The 20,141-nt window shown below is 34.6% G+C and overlaps 1 protein-coding gene across 2 annotated transcripts; it reads right to left on the bottom strand.

Annotated features, from left to right (window-relative positions):
- Positions 1–765: 765 nt before the first annotated feature.
- On the bottom strand, positions 766–16,796 carry LOC140749935 (prolyl 4-hydroxylase subunit alpha-1-like). Of its 2 annotated transcripts, none has more exons than XM_073083192.1 (12): positions 16,608–16,796; positions 10,615–10,815; positions 9,881–10,026; positions 7,728–7,884; positions 5,745–5,926; positions 5,286–5,425; positions 4,849–4,976; positions 4,112–4,265; positions 3,349–3,573; positions 2,889–2,948; positions 2,452–2,617; positions 766–1,316 (listed from the first exon to the last, which is right to left on the bottom strand). In XM_073083192.1, exons 2-12 carry the CDS (start codon positions 10,800–10,802, stop codon positions 1,198–1,200), a joined length of 1,665 nt encoding a protein of 554 aa, XP_072939293.1. In that variant the 5' UTR covers positions 10,803–10,815; positions 16,608–16,796; the 3' UTR covers positions 766–1,197. The 2 variants fall into 2 exon arrangements, with proteins under 2 accessions (XP_072939293.1, XP_072939294.1); XM_073083193.1 differs by lacking the exon at positions 16,608–16,796 and adding an exon at positions 12,779–13,065.
- Between the last annotated feature and the right edge of the window lie 3,345 nt (positions 16,797–20,141).

Here is a 20,141-nt window from a genome sequence, read left to right as displayed (position 1 = left end):
TATTGACAATTTGAAATGTACAAAAACATCACATAGATATTATATTACATATTTATTGAGACCAAAGGAACAACTCTTATGGCTTGTTAAATATTTCATACAATATAAAATCTTCATTTAAAAACAATATAATTATATTAATAATAAAACATTTGAACGATGGTTAAAATCTTATTTTACGTATTCGAAAAGACATAATAAAGCTGATATGGAGCACTATATCAGATCAATATGTATTATTTGTACGTTATAATATTAAAAATAGTTTGTGGCTGTAAGCCATTATAAAAAGACAAATTATACAATTATATTTGTACGTATTTTTATTATCACAAAAATAAGTAGTAAATGCACAATTAACTTGAACTACAAGAAATTACGGTGATAACGTGTCATGTATTTTTCTTGCTATCATAAACCTAATTTAAATGCATTCTAATTGGCTACACGACACATAACTTCCATCATTTTTAAGCTTTTATATTTAGCTTTGAATAGTCAAAATATTAGTCGTGATGCTGCAGCCTCTATTTAGCGATAAATAAATTTGCTAAATCTTACTTTTAGGCAGAACACGTGTCGTATAAATAAACATATCAATAATAACTATCTAAGCTAATCATGTTATTTGGCAAATTTATCTGTGCATTAATAGATATGCTTGGTTAATCATTAGTAGTTTAATTACTTATATTTATGGTAAGATAATTTTCACAAGAAATACATTGTATTACAGGAATACAATTTCATATTACCTATTTATATACTATTTTTTTATATACTATTTACTGGGCGTAGAATTAAAAAAGAAATGTATGCACATGTTATAGTTCCTGTGAAACTTTTACATAATGATATTATTTATATAATAAGAAACTAACGGCCATATAAAGTGCATTGAAGTACTTACCAGATAATACCAGTCTTTTTTTTTACAAAATTTAGATTCCTAAATGTCCATGTCCAACCTACACACTACAGCTTTAGAATATGTATCATCTAATTTTACCACTCATCTCGTCCATTATTCTGAAAGACATCCTTAACTTTCCGCAATTTATCTGTCCGTCAGTTTTGTTTGTACGATTTAAAAGATTTCAAGTCCATTGTTTAATTTGATTCACACGTTAATTAATTTTGATCTTCTGTAGGTAATGCTTCCCGCGCTAAGGCTGCGAAGAGCATTTTAAACCTGTTCTATCTAAAGCTCTTGGGCACTGGTTTCGGAATTTGGCGTATTAAGCCTTCCTGCTGGTACTCCAAGTCGCAAGGTTTGATCAGCTCCTGACCGCCTTGATGGATCCATTTATTTGACACTGAAAACGATATAAAATAGTACATTACGATACGAGGACGAAAAATTTTTTTCTGACAAGTGTGAGTTTGCAGGCCGAGCCGCAGGCGAGGACTGCAATCACACGAGTCAGAAAAACATTTTTCGTCCGCGTGTTGTATAAAATTTTATATTACGGGGTCGGAAATGGGGGTTTTGCGCACGCGAAGCGTGCGTAAAACGTCCATTTACGCACGCCGTGATATAAATATAATTAATCCTAATTGATTACATAATGATCTGAGATATTTTTTTGTGATTTTTTGCGTGGCTGTGGTGATTAAACGATGATGTGGAATGGCGTTCGATATGGTTGGAATTATGTGGAATAGTATAGTAGTGTACTGAAGTGGTGGTATTCCGTGGTACTTTATTGAAGTGTGGAATGGGGTACTCTATGTGGTTAGATGGGTATTTATCGTAGGCGCATACGTCAATACTGTCACACGGTAACTGCCGGTTGTAAGTCAGTCTGTGTGCGACTGTCCGTCCGAGTGGACGTGGCCAAACTACTGCTATCAGTGTGGGAGAGTGTGGTAAAGGATACTTTTCCGTGTCATTCCAGCTTATTCTTCAGAGGTAGCGGCGCGTCTGTGGCCGACCTTAAGTAGAAAACTGATCTTGTCTGAGGTTGATTGCAGATGTCCATGGACGACAGCTAGTAGAATACTAGTTTACTTCTTCTACATCATTAAAAACATCAGCGCTTAACACTGCTATTATAAGTCAGAAATAGGTGTGGTGGTTGTGCCACCGGAATCAAACTGCAAATGTTTTAAGATGTTGAATATGTTCAAAATGTTTTTTTTTTTTTATAATATAGGAGTAGCAGACGAGCATGCAGTCCACCTGATGGTAAGTGGTTACTGCCGCCCATGGACATCTGTAATCAACCCCAGATAGGAATAGATATTCCTACCTGAGGTCGGCCACAGATGCGCTGCTACCCCTGAGGACTAAGCTGGAACGCCTCTAAAAAGTATGTCTCCCTTACCACACCCTTCAAACGGAACACAGCAGCGCCTAACACTGCTATTATTAGGCAGAAATAGGTGTCACCCTTGCAGTAATGTGATGTAATAGTGTAGGGTGTACGTCAGCGCAGGGGCGGTACGCACCCCACTTGGAGCCGCGCAGCACGGGGCAGGCGGCGTGGCGCGTGGCGAAGTCCCCCTCGCCGGAGGGGTGCAGGTTGAGCCAGAAGGCGGCCGCGCGGTGCACCGGGAACAGGCTCAGCCCCAGCTCCGTGAACACCGTGGCGCCGCCCTGCGCCACCTCCGACATCTGGACAGTTACGTATCATCATCGTCATCAACCCATTACTGTCCCACTGCTCAGTACGGATCTCCTCTCAGAGTGAGAAGGATTAGGCCATAGTCCATCGCGCTGGCCAAGTACGTATTGGTAGAATTACCTACCCTTGAATTTTTTTTTTTATATTTCTCAGGTATGCAGGTTTGCTCACGAAATTTGTCTTTACCGTTTAAGCAAGCTTCTAATATCTAATACGCAAATGATTGAAAAATCAGAGGTGAGGTGAAATGAAGTTACTCACATAAAACAACACCGTCGCTATTCGATTCCCGTTGAATCTGCCAAATGCGTGTTCTTTTTTCTGTAATTATATCAAGTATTTGTTTAAAAAATAATACATATTTTTTGATATTATATACAGAGGCCACAATATTAGCATGTCGGTGAAACGAGCACCTCAATTAAATTGACTTGTTTGCTGTCTATTTCTATGAAGAAAGAAGCTGATAAAATACAGGATACTCTCGCGAATGCCATAAATGTAGTTTTTCTGCAGAGACAAGGCTGAAGTTGGTGAAGTACTCCATGCGATGGACACACGCGCTATTATCGAGGACTCCTTGTCGGGTAAGTAAATTAAGTCTTAATACTATATTATAATGTATTTACTACCGATGTTGTATTCGGCGATCTGTAGATTTTCCGCGGAGTCAACTCATTTCCCACCATTTCGACAAAGAAATAAAAGCAGCTAATCATACCCTCGCGAAGTCGTAGTGCGGCTCGTAGTGGCCACCGATGCCGTAGTTGACGACCTGCAGTTCCTCCGCCGACTCGAGGCTGAGGCCGGTGAAGTCCCGCACGCGGCGCGACACGCGCGCCACTACGGGGGACTCCTCGTCGCGCAGCCAGGCCGACTTGCTGATGCGGTACTGCGCGGCTACCAGGTTGCCGGTCTTCGGGTCGTGGACCGTTGCGCGACGGAACTGCAATAAGATATTTACGGCGTTGTAAGTATTACAATTATACATAAACAAAAAGTGTCCCAAAAGCCCGTTCCACATTCTCGTGAGAATTTAGTGAAACGAGAATGTGGTTTTCACGCGAGAATGTGGAGCGGGCTTAAAAACAACACATTAGTTGTAATTTTAAATTTACACGCAGTGACACTAGCCATCATTATTATTTTTGTGACGTCATTGCATTACTAAACATATGATTGTATAAAATCTATATTTTCTTAAAAATAAGCCTTTATTTATAATGACTTCCACGAATCTGATCCTTATAAGTGATACTTTCCGTTAGTTAAATAATACTAGTGTAATGTGTCATAACAACTTTCAACATTTTTCATAAGAATCAGTTTCTGTTATCATCATCTATGCACACTTGAAAAATTTTGTTGGATATTTGGTGTGTTTTAATATAAAACTACTAAAATTTTACCATTAATCAAATATACAAGAAAAGCTATAAAGACATTACAGTTTTAGCAAATATTAGCATAAGCTGAATACTAACCCTTGGTTTCGAAAGTTCTTTAATATGCTCGATCTCGTCATCATACATCACTTCGTGGAAAATTATGATGTCTGGTTTTATATACATTTGCTCCATTTTAATAGGCGCTATCTTCAGGAACGGGTGATTTTCAGTCAAGTATCGGCATTTTAACCTGTAACCATATCAGTTATCTATACTTATAATAAATCTGTAGAGAGGTCAATTCTGTACATGAAATATATTTCCAAAATAACTATCAGGGGGTGATTAGGAATCGATACCAATGCCAAAAATGCAATCAGTAAAATGTCTGTCTGTCTATCTGTATAATCGTTATAGAAACAAAAACTACTCGACGCGTTTTAACGAAACTTAGTACAATTATTTTTCATACTCCTGAGCTGGTTATAGTATACTTTTCATCACGCTACAATCAAAGGGAGCAGAGCAGTGAAGGGAAATGTTGGAAAAACGGGAGAAGTTTTTTTTATTTATACGGCAACACAGCGTTTGTCGGGTCAGCTAGTTATAAATATTTTTTAATTTATTATTTATTTTTATTTTATTTTATTATTATTTTAATTAACAAAATGTGATTTTAAATTTTTGTTTGACTGTTTGTACAAGTTAACCTTAAAAGTAACTAAAATATTTTAAAATATTATTTTTATCCCCAAAACTCCACGATTATGTGCAGTTATCAATAAAATTACAAAATGGTTTTGAAGTTAAAGATGTGCAGTGATGTGTGGTACCTCATAGCGATTTCAGATGGAATGTCCATCTCGCCACGGCACAGAGTCTCGTAGGCAATCCTCTCCTGTTCAGGTAGAGTATTTGTATCCACCTTAGTTCGCTTCGGTTCTTCCTCTTCCCCAGTCTCCTACAGCATAATTAATTTTACATTTTTGAATGAAAAGTTCCAAAAAAAGTACGAACGAAGAAATAAAAACCTAAACCTGGCAACACTTCAAGTCAAGCTTCATAACCGCCCATACAAGGCGACTCGCTCAAAGGTTGCCAACCTCAAAGTATTTCACTTAAAAAAATACGTTTTTTACATTTTACAAATTACTTGACCAACGATCCGCCATCTAGTGTTATTTACGGTCCAGTAGTTTTCTATACGGAACTTACCGTATCATTGCTCCAACAATATCCTGATTATATTTACATAGGCACATACACTTACCCCACGTCTTCTCCTTTTCAATGTGTGATCTTCTTCGGCGATGGCTTTTTCATAGTGGGGAATATTCCCCCCAGCACGTGGATGTTTCGGGTCTACCTCTAGAAGCTTCTTGGTCCATTCCATAGCAGTCCTAGAGTCACCTGTAGCGATATAAATTTAAATATAATAAAGATTTTTTTAACATTATGACAATAAGTATTTAGAAATTTATTAACAGAGAAGATTATGAATCACCCGTTATACCAATTAAGAATGAATAATATAATAAACAATATTAAAGCAATAAAATATATTTTTAATTAGAAAGCCAAACTCACTTGAGTACATTTGCGATGATAATACAAATCCTATTTGTTTTTTTTTAATAGAAAAGTTATGTAATTAATTTAGTTATTACGTCTATGATAGGAAAAATAGAATCATTGCTTACTATGTCCTCAAACATTAATTTACCCTCACCTAACAAATAATGAGCGAAGCTAATATACTCTAGGATATCGGCTTCACTGAATGGGTTGGGGTCATTCTCCTCCTTGTACTTGCGGAGCGCTTCCATCATCCACGAGAGGGCGTTCGTGTAGTCCTTCTCGTTGTAGAGGGTGCGGCCGAGCTCGTAGCAGTCGCTCGCACTCATTGGCGTGCTGTAAATATTTTCAATATAAATTACTTGGTAAACACTTGCAAGAAAATACCCGAAGCGGCAAACATTGCACACTAAACACACAATTCTGACCCCCACAAGCGAAAAATGTTTTTACCAAATACCGAATATATTTATGATATATTTTGATTTCATTATGACCCATCTGTCGTGCAAATTGGCAATTTGTTTGGTTTGAAATTTATTTAATGCAAATATCAATCTTGTTTATAAACAATATTTTTTATTTAAATAACACTTCTTAACGCCCCATTTATATCTACAGATATTGAATTCTGTAGGAAAATACTTTTATAATGATTAATGCGTAAGAGTTGCTTGAAAGTGTTGTGCCAGCAAGAAAGTGCAACCCTTTGAAAAAAGAAAATGAGTCTTGAAACGGCATCATCAGTTGTACTGAAAATACAATAAAATATGGAATAATATGTGGTTTTAAATCATATGAAATATTAATCTATATTCTACACCGCTGGCTAAGAGTTGATTGCTAGGCTTCTCGCACATTTGTTGCTGCTGTTGCTGGAGTTGCTGGAAGAAATTCCATTGTGGAATAAGCAATCCTTTATACCTTGTGTACAAAAACTTATTAAAATAAATAAATATTTGTGATTTTAGTAGGATTTCTTACAATATTTTCCTTCACCGTTAAAGCAAGTGATATATATTATCTAATGGCACATGACTTTGAAAAATCAGACGTACGTGCCCGGTACTTGATTCCAGATCACCAATATTAAAGGCACAAATTCAAACTAAACTATCAGTTCTAGTAAATAATTTATTAAAGTTGATGGTGCTTATAGTAAACATAAAATGTCACTCAAGAAAGCGTAAATCGCTGCAAAACTTACTGATGCACACTTGATTTATCAGCGCTGTAAAGATGCAATTATTACATATTACATTATTACATACACATTCTATCATAGTATTAGAACTTTTAAATTACATTTTTAATATTAGACTGATATAACGCTATATACATGTATAACAATATGTGTTTTGTATCAGTTTCCTTTCAGATCAGATAGAAAATCAAAATTAAGGTAATCAATATACCTACATTAAAAATTATGGCGCTTGTATAGTACCAATTCTTTACAGATTACGTCTCCAACTTATCAAGTTATCTATCCTTTAGTTGATATGTGCTGAAAATTTTTCACTTTATATCACGGACAATATATTATGTAGGTACCTCCCCCATGAATTACTATTAGAATAGTCGAAGATATTGCGCAAACGATTAGGTTCGGATCAGATTTTTACTAGATATTCTCTACTTATGAATATTCCTGATATTTTTTGTTTCATTTAAAATAAACTAGCTGACCAGGCAAACTTTGTACCACCGCAAAATCTATTTATCAAATATATTTCATATAAAATATAGCCTATGTTACTCGTAGATAATGTAGCTTTCGAATGGTGAAAGAATTTTTAAAATCGGTCCAGTAGTTTTTGAGCCTACTCATTACAACCAAACAAACATACAAAGTTTTCCTCTTTATAATATTAGTGTAGATTAAGTATAGAAGTATAGATAAGTGAGCCCGGCGAGTCGTTTTTCTGCCACAAATGCAAATCGGATCTCATCAAGAGCCCATCTATCAGGTACAAACAAAAATTGTTCTAACTTAGAGTCTATAACCAATCATACATACTCTTGATATCGTTGAGCGATTTCCAATATTACCCTGTAGGAATTACAATTATAGGACATTTAAGCCTTAGATATGTTATGAGTAACAAAGTTTTTGTTTAAAATTTTGTACATTTACCTGTATACGACGCCATTCAATTTTCCCTCAGCGAGTTCGCTGACCTCAAGATGGTAGGTATCTTGCAGTCGGGTCAGAGCTTGCGCAGCGCCGGTCAGGTCCTCAAGGGTGGGATACTTCACGCCCTCGTGTGTCATTGTTATGTTTTTTATATATTCTGCAAAGAGTATATCCGTTCTTAGATATTTTAAATTACGCAATTAAGTATCATCATACCAATTTGATCAAGATTTTTGTCGTTCATTTTTCTATCTTATAGAAACTGCCTACTGTATTTTGGCTACTTTACTGTATCGGCCACAGATGCGTCGCCTACCCCTGCGGACTGATCTGGAACGCCTCGGAAAAGTATGTCTCTCTTACCACACCCTTCATTAGAGAACGCAGCAGCCTTCAACACTGCTGTTATGACGTAAAAATTGGTGTGGCGGTGATGCCGCCGGAGTCGGACCGCAAAGGGTTCCACGACCTTTATATGATATAAGAAAACCTTTTTTTTTCCAATGATTCGTATGAGCTGGCACGTGATGTGGGAAGGAGGAAGGGGGGAGGGGATTAGTGCCTAAAACCACCGGCTTTGTTTATGGCTATGCATGGTTGAAATGACAATTAACATTGGTGCAAGGTCGTTTACTACTAGTCCACTGCTTTTCTTCTAATACACTGTTTGTGTAGTGTAATTACTGCCACATGACAGTAACAGATTTTGTATATATTAGAAAGACTGAGAAGTAATTAAAATTACATTTGCACAATTTCGGAAATCTTAATGCTAATCAACATAATAATTTCCATAATTTTCTAACTGTTCGAAGTGTTACAAATTGATTGAATAGGTGTACTTTTCGGTTTTCCTACATTTATTTTTTATGGAATATACTTTCTATTTATCTACTTATTTGTAGACTGTTAGTAGTAGTAGAATTCCAATGGCCTACGTGATACAAAATTTAACAAATCTACATAGTTGTTACGGTTTATTGAATAATATAGTGTAGATCAGGTTATTAACTTTAAAAAAAAACAGGTTTTAATCTGTTTACTGTGTATTATACTAATAAATTAAATTGAACTGTCCCTTTTTAATGTCAAAATAATAGCTTTAGTAAATGTATATGAAACTATAATATACGGTAGGTAGGTACATATAAAAAAAATGTCCCGGGGCACAGTTCGTCTTTGAATATAAAAAAGTAATCTGTTTTTGAGATTGTCTTATCTTATATCTTAATATGTTTTGTCTTTACACTTTGTTAATGTAATCACCACAACTTATACAGTGATCGATAACAAAATAAACATCGGCGCGTTCACGCTCCGATTGTTTTAATCGTTTTTTGTTCATAAAAGCTACCTTCATTCATCACTCCGTAGCACGGTACCGTGGTATTTCAAGGTCGGCTCTCCAAATTGTTATTAACACCAACTCAAAAATACATAACAATGATTTCTGTCAATTAGCACATCATCATTCGGGTAAGCATTACAAATATTTATTCAAGTTATTTAGACTCAATTACGAAAGCCGCAAGATCTGATCAGTCCTCGACGTTTTGACGCATTGGATTTTACATGCATTTATTTGACTTGCTCTTCTCTTATGTCATTCCGGTTTAAAATAGGTAGCGTAGTAGACCAATGGTGGTCAAAGCTCAAATTCAAAGAAATGTTGAATGAGACCCCCAGTCTAAGAAGATCTAATTTTAAAAGCTTGGAACGAACCAACACGGAAATTTAATTATTTTATTATTGGTTTATTAAAAAGATCATAAATACTTTAAAATAATTTGTAGGACTAATTGGCTTATAAAATACTTTTAAGCTAACAACAGTTTGATTGATAATTTCATTAGTTACTTAGTCAAATATCCTAATGTGGTAAAATGTGCTAAGAAAACTACTAGTAGTATATTACTTTTCACATGAAAATTAGTTATTTTCCTAAAATATGTTAGCGACATGGGTGCACTCCATTGTAACTATTACTCTGAGGCTAACGACTAAACCTCTTTAAAATCCAATACACGTATAACATTGCTTGTTGACACAAATACCATGTTTGATTTTGTCCAAAATGACGCAAGTTTTTTGTGAGTGCTACTCAATTCGCATTCCTTACAGTTCCTTTGTAATAATATGTTCATGATACTTACCGGTGCCTTTTTTGATACTGTCTTCTATGTAATCTAAATCGGTGGTCAGTCTCTTGATAAGGGTGAAAGCATTTATTGGATTTCCCAAGTAGTTTGGGATATCTTCTAAGGCTTTAACATGTTCTCCTTTGTACATATCCAGATGCCTAAAATAATATGAAGGTATTTAATTTTCATAACAAAAATGTTGTAAACGAGCATGCAGTTCACTTTACTGCACTGCTACTCCGTAGGACATGTTAAAACGTCTCATATAACTGTCCCTTTCCAAACCGTTTAAACTAGAGCTTAACAATGCTGTTAAAATCTAGAAATAGGGAAGGAGACGACGGCTCTAGAGTGTAGAGTCGAACTACGAAGGGTTTTTTAAAACCTTGAAAATGATGTCTCTATTCCTATTTATTTTACAGTTTTCCGTGGTGTAAAGATTATTCATGTAGATGTTACATGGTATTGTAGTTATTATACCTGTCCATATATTTATAGAAGCTCTCTGTTTTAGATTCGAGTGTCTATGTACCTTTGCGCATCTATAGGGTTTAAAACACAATATAATATTTTCCACTAGTAGCTAGACCTAGGCCTTTTTTAAAACTGAGATTGGTTGGATTGAGTCCCATCCACTAACGAAATGATTAATTATATTTTAAATCACCATAAATCCATAATTATACTTTTTTTTTACTATATATTAAAATCTATAAATTAATTTACAATTTAAGAAGAATACTTACTTCTTGAGCACTTGCAACCGGGTTTCTTCCTTGTCAATATAATAGTGTAAGTCGTCAATAATCCTCTTATGTGTTTCCAAGAGGGGTTCCACGTCTGATATGGCCGTAAAGAGCTCTGCCCGGGAACACAGCCATAGTTCAGAGATTATTAGACAGCTAATGTATAGAGCGTTTGTATGAGACCACATTCTGACAGGTATCCTAAAAAAAAAATAGAGCTTTGAATAAATATTCTTATAAACGCTTTCTACAAAACGTATAGACTACTTAGTATTTTACACCAATAATTTTAATTGTTCGCGTAATAAAGTAGTATGCAGATTATATTTTGTTAAATGCTAAGAACTACCCATCGAAAATTAATAAATCACAGTCCACAATAATCAGGAGTCTTCTTTATTGAGTTTGAAGCTTCGTTGACTTTTACAATTTCATTTAAACGGCAGTAGTTATACCTAACTCTGGACCTTTAAATAGAGCCACTATAATCGAACCGATCTTTGAATACTATAAATTTAAGAAATAAGATGAGTTTTGAAGCCAGTTTCTGTCTATCTTTTTTCCTTTGACATTGTTTAAAAATTTAAAAGGGAATAATAAAAACTGCTGTAATAGCGCACAACTTGCATGAAGAGTTCCATACAAGTTTGTTCGTTTTCATTTAAGACCATAGACTTCTTATTGGTTTTGCTGTAATATTTGGTCAATTTCCGTCTTCTTTTTTAAATAACTTTAAAACTATGTTTTATAGAACTACAACCAAATATAATTATTAGAGATCCCTACAATTTAATAATAAGGTAATAATGAAATATTTTTGAACAATCCTCGTCATAAAATAGTTTTGAACAATCCTCAATGTCCTCAGTTTTTCAAAGATGAATATGATATTTTGACTCAGAAAATCTGTGGTCATGTCTTGTAGTGTCCAAGTTTTTTTTGTGACTGGTGTATGGACGAAACAATTGGACTACTTGAAAAAGAACAAATGCACTGGTGTCCAGGTGTTGAACGTAAATTTTTACGCAGCCTAATTAACTTAGATTTAGCTAGGTGGCTAGACTGAAAAAGACTGAAGAATAGCTATATAAAGCTATATTTATTTTGTTAAGTATATCCATCATAACCGTCAAATTGTATTAAAAAAATATGGAAAAACTGTAACATTTCTTTGTTTGGGTATTATATTCGTTAAGATTACTCATTCATTGTTGTGTGTTTTTTAACGTGAATTCAAAATTTGTAATCAACGTCAAACTCCATTATAAATCTTTGTTGGACTTCATTTAAGCTTAATCGATATAAAATGCGTGAATGGATTTAGCGGATGAAGCTACAGCCGAACCACAGAGGATCCTACCACCTTCCAATGCATACGAATTTTACGGAATGCAACAAATACACTATAGGTGAGTAAGTACATATATACCTATCAATGTGCACTGTGATGAATTTTAACTCATGTTATCTCCGGATGTGACACTTTAAAAGACTATGACTACATATATTTTCTACTAGGTATATTGAAATGTAAGTTTAAACAAAATAAAACAAATAATCATACATCCGATACTTTCAAACATGACTTATTAAATTACCTACCTAGTCCTAATTCTAATATATTAAATTAATATAAGTGCGTCCAATAACGTATAATCAGAATATATTTTTTATTATGTTAACTTACATGTGATAAGCGTTACCCTATGACTTACTGCACTAGTATTATAAAAAAAGATAAGTACTGGATAAGCAAAACTTCCACATATTATTACTCACGACACAGATATTAATAACATCACGATTCACTTTATCTACATGCAAAACGGATAAAAAAGTTCGTAAAATAATTAATACAGTAGTATATGCTAACCCTAATGATATAATGTCATAATATTTCACATAGAACGTGATATTAACATTTTAATGTATTTTTTAAAGTTAATGGCATTCAGAAATGTGAGTTATGGATATATAAAATAATTAAGTAGGTACTAGAAAATCGATAGTATGGACCATTTATCACGTTAAACACTCAAATCAGGAAAATTAATTCAAAATAATTTTGTTGTTATACAACTTATTAAATGTACATTAATTTTAACTTATTACTTCATTTAGAAATAACTGTATAAGAAAAAAATAAACCGTTATCCATACATACCCAAAAACAACTAAACTAACTAATCGTACATCTAATCTTTTTCACAAACAAGTAATTATGACACATTCAATCAGTCACTATAACTTAGGAAGAGACAACTATAATGTGGTAACGTTTCAGTTGACGCGAATTTATATGAGATCAAATCTGAGTGCCTCTGTTCAGCGGTCACATAGCGTAATGAGTATGTGCGCCAGCGCAGCATCCGATCGGGTCAACGAACAAATAAAAACCTCGCTCGGAAGCTAGCGACAGACCGGCGACCTTATCAACCGTACGCGGTGACGTCGGCCTTTTTAATAAATAACAATCCATTGACCAAAGCTTTCGATTACTTGTTTCGAGATTCATCCAGACATACTTCGTTGACCCACTTTGCTAACTCTACGCGCTGCGGTTACTCCACAAGATCGTGAAATGTCGTCAACTTTAACCGAACGTGACTCGTTCGGATAGCAATAATGAAAGGATGTTCCACTAATATGTTGTGCGAGATTTATTCATGTCGTTTCAATAAACGTAGTGTTCGTTAGGCAGATGTAACAAAATAAGGATGATATCATTTACATTAAAGATGCAAAGAATGGGCACAAAACAAATCAAACAATATAAAGAATAGACGAGACTGAGGGCTTTGTTCGAAATGCTTTAACATAAACTATGTTGAGTTTGAGTACCGGAATACAATCTACGGTACAATAGTATATTATGTAATAATATAACTTCATTGTTTTACTAATGTGTATTGTTTATTAACAAATGTTAAAGTATAATAAGTTATTGTTAAACTTATATATTATAAGGTATCTCTTATTGTTTGCAGAACTTAGAAAAATAATGGCATATCATCCATAATCTGCCAACGTGTCCTGCTCATCCCGTGCCACGTCATAGACTGTTGTAGACGAGCGAATTAACGGAAGAACTAGAGGAAAACCAGCGATCTCATTTAGTTTTTACGGTTCCATACAGAAAGGATTACATTAGTAAGTCTAGGTCGCTCGGCATTCTTCCGCGCGTCTTGCATTTAAAAGCTTGTATCTTTTGAATCGCTATAAAATATTCAGGGCACTAACAGTGGTATTGGTTTCGGTGAATAAAATTGGTGAACTGCAAGTCGAAATCGCATATGGAGAGGTCCATACTACAAACTTTTTTGCAGTGCATTGTGGAAATTTGAACTTTCTACCCATCAGGTCATGTAGTATGGTTACGTACCCTTAGTAATAGGATTCCGTTTGTACCTTTTGGGTACGGGACCCTAAAAACGGAGTATGAATTTCTCAAGTCAACAGCTTGAATACGCTATCAGCAGGAGACATGAAGCACGTAAGCCCTGGTATAGATAAAATTCAAGTCAGAGGCGAGTTTGCTCTATAATTATTATATTATTTTGGATACAATATGGGCGATAAGGATTTTACAATATCGTAACACACTTCGAATATTCTTGGACAATAATAAGGGCGTATTATATTTAATATGCCTATAATATACAGAAAAATATCAATTATATTTAGTAAGGTTAGCAATAGTTCGATCCTTCACTCTCTCTTCTTCCCTCTGTTAACTTCCCAAACTTTTAAGAGACTTGAGCGCCCATTAGGAATGGGTGCTGACTGCGTTAATTTTTACAACCCTAGGATGGCGACAATACGTCAGGAATTGAAGCTCATCAATTCTCATTCAGTAGGAAGAGGGTAGATTTCGACACATAACACACTCCAGAGTAAAGTATGTACACTAAAAATACGCATTTTGAGAAATCAAATGTGAGATGAGGTTAGGGGGTGTCTAGTTAATAGGTTTTGGGACCAGAATAGGGCTATCACCTGCCTGTCGTAAGAGGCGACAAACGGGGGTACCTTTTGAAGGCTTCCCCCTCGTAAAAAAAATGATTATTCATTAAAAAAAATACAACTTTAGAGATTATGAAATCCTTAAAAATCTTTCCCATTAGACAATGTAGTGCATAACACGAACAGTGTTTTAAGAAAAAATACTTATTTTTACCCTGTAAAAAACATTTTTAAATTATTAGTAACCAACATTAACTACTACAGTACAGTAGTACTATTGAGAGCATTGAAAATTAATTTATGAGCATTCTTATGATAATGAATATAATACGTAAGAGAGGAGTATCATACTTAGGGCAGTAAAGGATTGACAACAATGATTTCAGAATGACAAAAATATGTTCTATATATTTTACTTGTAGTCATTATTTAATATACCTCCATTATGTTGCAAAAAGAATTCATGTAAAAAAAAAACAATATTAGTGTGATAAAAATCTGGCCGTGCAAAAATTGCTAATTTCATTCTTTTAATTTTTGAAAAAAAGCAGCATGGTGTGTTAGGCTAAGAGTATCAATTTACAGTCCATTATAATATGGGACTTCTATGCATATTTATCATGGAAATATAATTGCACAGAGCATTATATGTACAACAAGTATAAACTTACATAATACATGTTGGAATATGGAATGCGGCCACTGCCATCCAGGGTCATCTGATAAACTCAGATAGGATTAGAGTCCAACTTGAGGATGGTCAGAGATAATAATTGCAACCCTGATGGGACTAACTTGAATTTCACACAAATCCCCATAAAGTAGTTTAAGATAGGCTAGTAGTCTGCCCTTCATTTCCCTACATTACCTATATTGAAGGTGGTAGAACCCTTTGTGGTTCGACTCCGGCCGCACCACCACCGCATTGTTTCTGCCTCATAACAGCAGTGTTAAGCACTGTTGTGTTCTGGTTTAAAGGGTGCGGTAAAGGAGACATACTTTTTCGAGGCGTACAGTACAGTAGCAGCGCATCTGTGGCTGACTTCAGGTAGGAATATCCAAGCCTATCTGGGGTTGATTTCAGATGTCCATGGGCGGCATAATCTCCCATATTATAAAAAAAAACATTAGGAATAATCTGATAGGCATTTTGGGCTTGTCCTATGTGGATCTTAAAGGTGGATCTTATAGGTACAATTTAATTACAGACAGTAATTTTTTCCAGCATGTGGATGGCAAAAGCTGAAACTATAATGATTCAGCTACATATAAAAATCAATTCATATACTATAAAAGCAAACTAGTCATGGGTGTATGAGATTCTGAATAAAATATATTTTCTTGAACTTTTTTCTTCAATTTGTCATTTATCCCACAATTCGGTCCTTATAAGCGAGACTGCTCTGACAAAATAATATGGCGAGTGTGGTGTTATTTTCAAAATAATCTCATTCGATTCCTGTCTTGAGAAATAGATATTCTTAATAACCTCCCATTCTTTTCTTTTCATCAAAATCAACTTTATAACTCCTTTAAGCATTTTTCGCTAAGCCTTAGACTATCGGATTTCGTCATTCACGCACATTTAACTCTGTATAATATGCACTCTGAAGGTATCTTGTGTTATATTTAATACATTAAATATTCACACTCGTGTCATATCCCGATATGCTCTGGGCACTCCGATTTATAAGTAATTATTATTTAATTATTATCGTAATAGTCATAAAGTAGCGGTGGTATGTCGATTTGATTAGTAAAACATTGCTAATTTATTAGTAAGAATTTTAGCATTCATGTTTTTAATTTAAAAATATCACAGGAATATCGAGGAAAATATTTACTTGCGTTTTAATTTTTTATTCGGCGTCGGTGACTACTACCAGTTCTTTCAAACAATTTAGGCTATCTATACAATAGTAAATATATTTATATAATTTATCAAAAGAATCAAGAGCATGAACATTTTGTTTACGTTAGGATTCTATTAGTATTATAGTTTCAGAATGCACAATAGGAAATGAACTTACCTTTAGATCTAATTTGTTTCCTTCTATCTATACAAAGAGAATTAGATTTAAAAAGTTACACCAATAACCAATATTTTGAAAAGTACATTATTTTTTTCCATTCATAGTTATACGATCGCTATGAATAATTTGAACATTTAAATGTAAACCAAAAAACTGCATATAAACACAAACACATCCAGCAGTCTGTGTAACATGTATATTATAATACTCTATGAGTCTGTGGAACTGGACTGGAGTAGTAGTGGGCGATAAAATCGATATATCGCTTCAATCCGATATAATCGAATCATCTAGTATCGAATGTAATATCGATATATTTCATCCGATATATCAAATATCGTAGTACATTCCATTTTTATTCTTTATATCTACTTAATTATTCCTTTAAATCTGGAACTTTGTCATTGTCCACATTGTCAATGTGACATTTAAATATATTTAACTATGGTGGCTAGCTCAGTTCCATCTGAACGACTTTTCTCAAAAGCCGAACAGGTTCTTACACAGCAGACAAGCAGATTGCAAGCCAAAAGGGTAAATAAAATTTTGTTTTGCAAGGTTAAGAGAAAAAGTACTGGGATTTATAAATCTTTAATTGGATTCTTTTTCGTATGATTTATAAATAAAGTTGATATGTTTCATCTCTCTAAACTGTTTTTACTCATAATTAACCTGATCCCTATTTAATATTATAGTTAAATACAAATAATTACTATATTTTTAAAATATCGATATATTTATTCGATATGATGCAAAGTATCGATATAACATTACGATATATTATATCGAAAAAAATATCGATATTTTTTTACATGAACATCCCTAGACGAGTGCCTGGAGTGCCTGTCTAATATCTATGGTGCCTGTCACACTCACAGACTCCGTTAGGAAATGAAAAATGAAAATGAAATGAAAATTATTTATTGCCAGAATGTAGTAATGGTAAATAGGAGTTAGGAGTATAGCTGTTTTGTGGTAACAGAACACCTATATTCCTGTATCTGTGGTAGGGATGGCGATTCAATGAATCGATATTTCATTCTAGAAAATCGAATTCGTTTTTTTTGGGTTCCGATAACAACCTTAAAATTATCTTCAATTTTTATAGAATCTTTGCACTAAAAAAAATGTAAGTTTTCACTTAATTACTCAAAATTTCGCTAGATGGACTCAATTTTTTTCGCCGTTCCTCAATTGTAGGTAAAAAAAAAATAACTTTTGTTAATTTCTATTTTTCTTTAATAATTAATTAAATATCTTAATTTTAGTAATTTATTACTAAAACAACTTTTCGTTAAGAACTATAGTTAATCGTTTAGTATAACAGCTCTTTTGTTTTTATCGTTTGGTTTGTAGTTGTATTGGTAATACAAACTCAAAATCCAAATCGAAAAAACGATCGATTCTTAGAAAATTTATTCTTCTCGCATAGTGCTTTTTTGTGAATCGATTTCGATTCGAATCAATTTTACAATCGGTTTATTTCGGAAATAATGACGATTCCTAGACTGTGATACTTATGGTAGGCTGGGGACAGAATACCTATTTACTCCTAAGGGTTCGTACACAAAACTGCGATGCGACGTCGCATCGCAAAAATCTGCGATCTCCCTCGACGCATCGCAAGAACTTGCGAATTGATTCGCATCGCACAGTGGTTGTTGTTGTTGGTCACTCTGAGAGACGCTACGCCGCACGATATCGCATCGCAGCAATTCGCATCGCAATTTTCTGCGTTGCGAATTCGCATCGCGTCGCATCGCAGTTTTGTGTTCGAGCCCTAACTGAAGGTAACAAGACTCCACAGAGTATTTTGGCAAGCATCACAATTCACCACATATATAAAAAAAAACTTTAGACTGAATTATACTGTTGTCTATGACTTTAAATCACTATTTTTTGGTAATTAATTATTTCGAAATTCAGTAATCTAAAGACTAGATTTATTAATGGGCTAAACGGTTTCTGTAGTAAAATTAATTATACCTACACCGATTGTGCGGGCGATCATCGAGTGTTGGGTAATGTATAAACCTATATAGGTTACTATATACTTAGGTATAAACAGCAGGAACGTTATGTACAGTATACCGATAATTGTATATATGTATGTAATTTTTATTGTTGTATATCTTAGGGCGTCTGCTAAAAATCTCCCGTGTGCACGGTGCGGGCGTTCGCTCTGGACGACCTGGGACACGTCGTGGAAGCCCGCCGCGTGCGATCGTGCTGGCGCTGCTAATACTATTATCAAAAGTAACCACATCGTGCGTGCACACGCGGCAGTTTTAGCGGATACCCTAAAGGCTGGCCTGGCCAAACAGAACGCGTATTTTAGCGCCGCGTTAGGCGTTAACGCTAGAACAGAATCCTAATGACGCGCTCTAGCGCCGAGTTGTGTTGTACTACTTGTACTGAGTTAGTACTAGAGGTGAGGCGTATATACTGGAACAGGTTCAGGGACTAGGTATTTTACCGGACTAGGTCGGACCTAGTCCAAGTTTTAATATGTACCTAGTCCAAGAATAAGTACCTAGTCCAAGAATAAGTGCCTAGTCCAAGACCAGATTGTACGCGTATCGAGATTTTATGGGACTAGGTGGAACAGGTTCAGGGACTATAGTCTGATTCATAATTAGGTGTCCAAAATGCTACCTAGGCATTTATTACAACTTATAAATATTTGATCCACATAGTCTCATCTTAATAACATTAACATTCTTGTTGCGCTCCCGTTTTTTTTTGCTTGCCACGTCGGCTCAGAACATGTTTTCTTTTATTATTTGGAGGTAGGCCAGGCAAGGCAGGGCAAAACTTGAAACTTACAAAAGCATAATAATATATTGTTGTTTCTCGACTCAGTTGCTCTCGCGTGGTGTAGTAATTGATACGTATATCACTGTAGGTACACGTTAAACGTCCTTCTAAGCTTCAAAATGCCTTCTTGTACAATGCGTAAGTGTGTAAATTATGCGAAAAAAATATAAACAAGTTTCATGGAATCACATATCAGAAGTAAATAAGGAGAAATTATTATATTTTGTTTATTTTTCGTGTTTGATTATCAGATTATCGTGGGTCTACTGTACCTATATTATGTTAAGTTTTCTATAAATTGTATTGACAAAATGAAATGTACAAAAACATCTAATGCATATATTACAAATTTATTGAAACGAAAGGAACAAGTCTTATAGCATGTTAAATATTTTATACAATATGATATCTTAATTTTAAAACAATAATATAATACAGTGAAACTTGGTTAAGTGGGACCTGGATAAGTGAGAACCCTCCATAACTGGAACTCATGCTGAGGTCCCAACACTTTGGCACTGAATTACCTCTGTTAGTGGGACGAGGTAAACCTCTATATCTGGGATTTGTTCTTTCGATTTATCATCATAGTTACCTCTATAACTGAGACAGTGAGTAAATTTTATATGCATAAACCTCTGTAACTGAGATAACATTGTTTGTTTACTCATTCTTATTCTACCCACAAATTCCACACGTAGTTCCAAGTACGTA

Source organism: Epargyreus clarus, unplaced genomic scaffold, assembly GCF_041222505.1.
Source record: "Epargyreus clarus isolate Ecla_fem2 unplaced genomic scaffold, WU_Ecla_fem_2.2 ptg000018l, whole genome shotgun sequence".
Taxonomy (NCBI): Eukaryota; Metazoa; Arthropoda; class Insecta; order Lepidoptera; family Hesperiidae; genus Epargyreus; species Epargyreus clarus.
The sequence above is the reverse complement of the archived record's forward strand: the minus strand, read 5'-3'. Positions and strand labels throughout refer to the sequence as shown.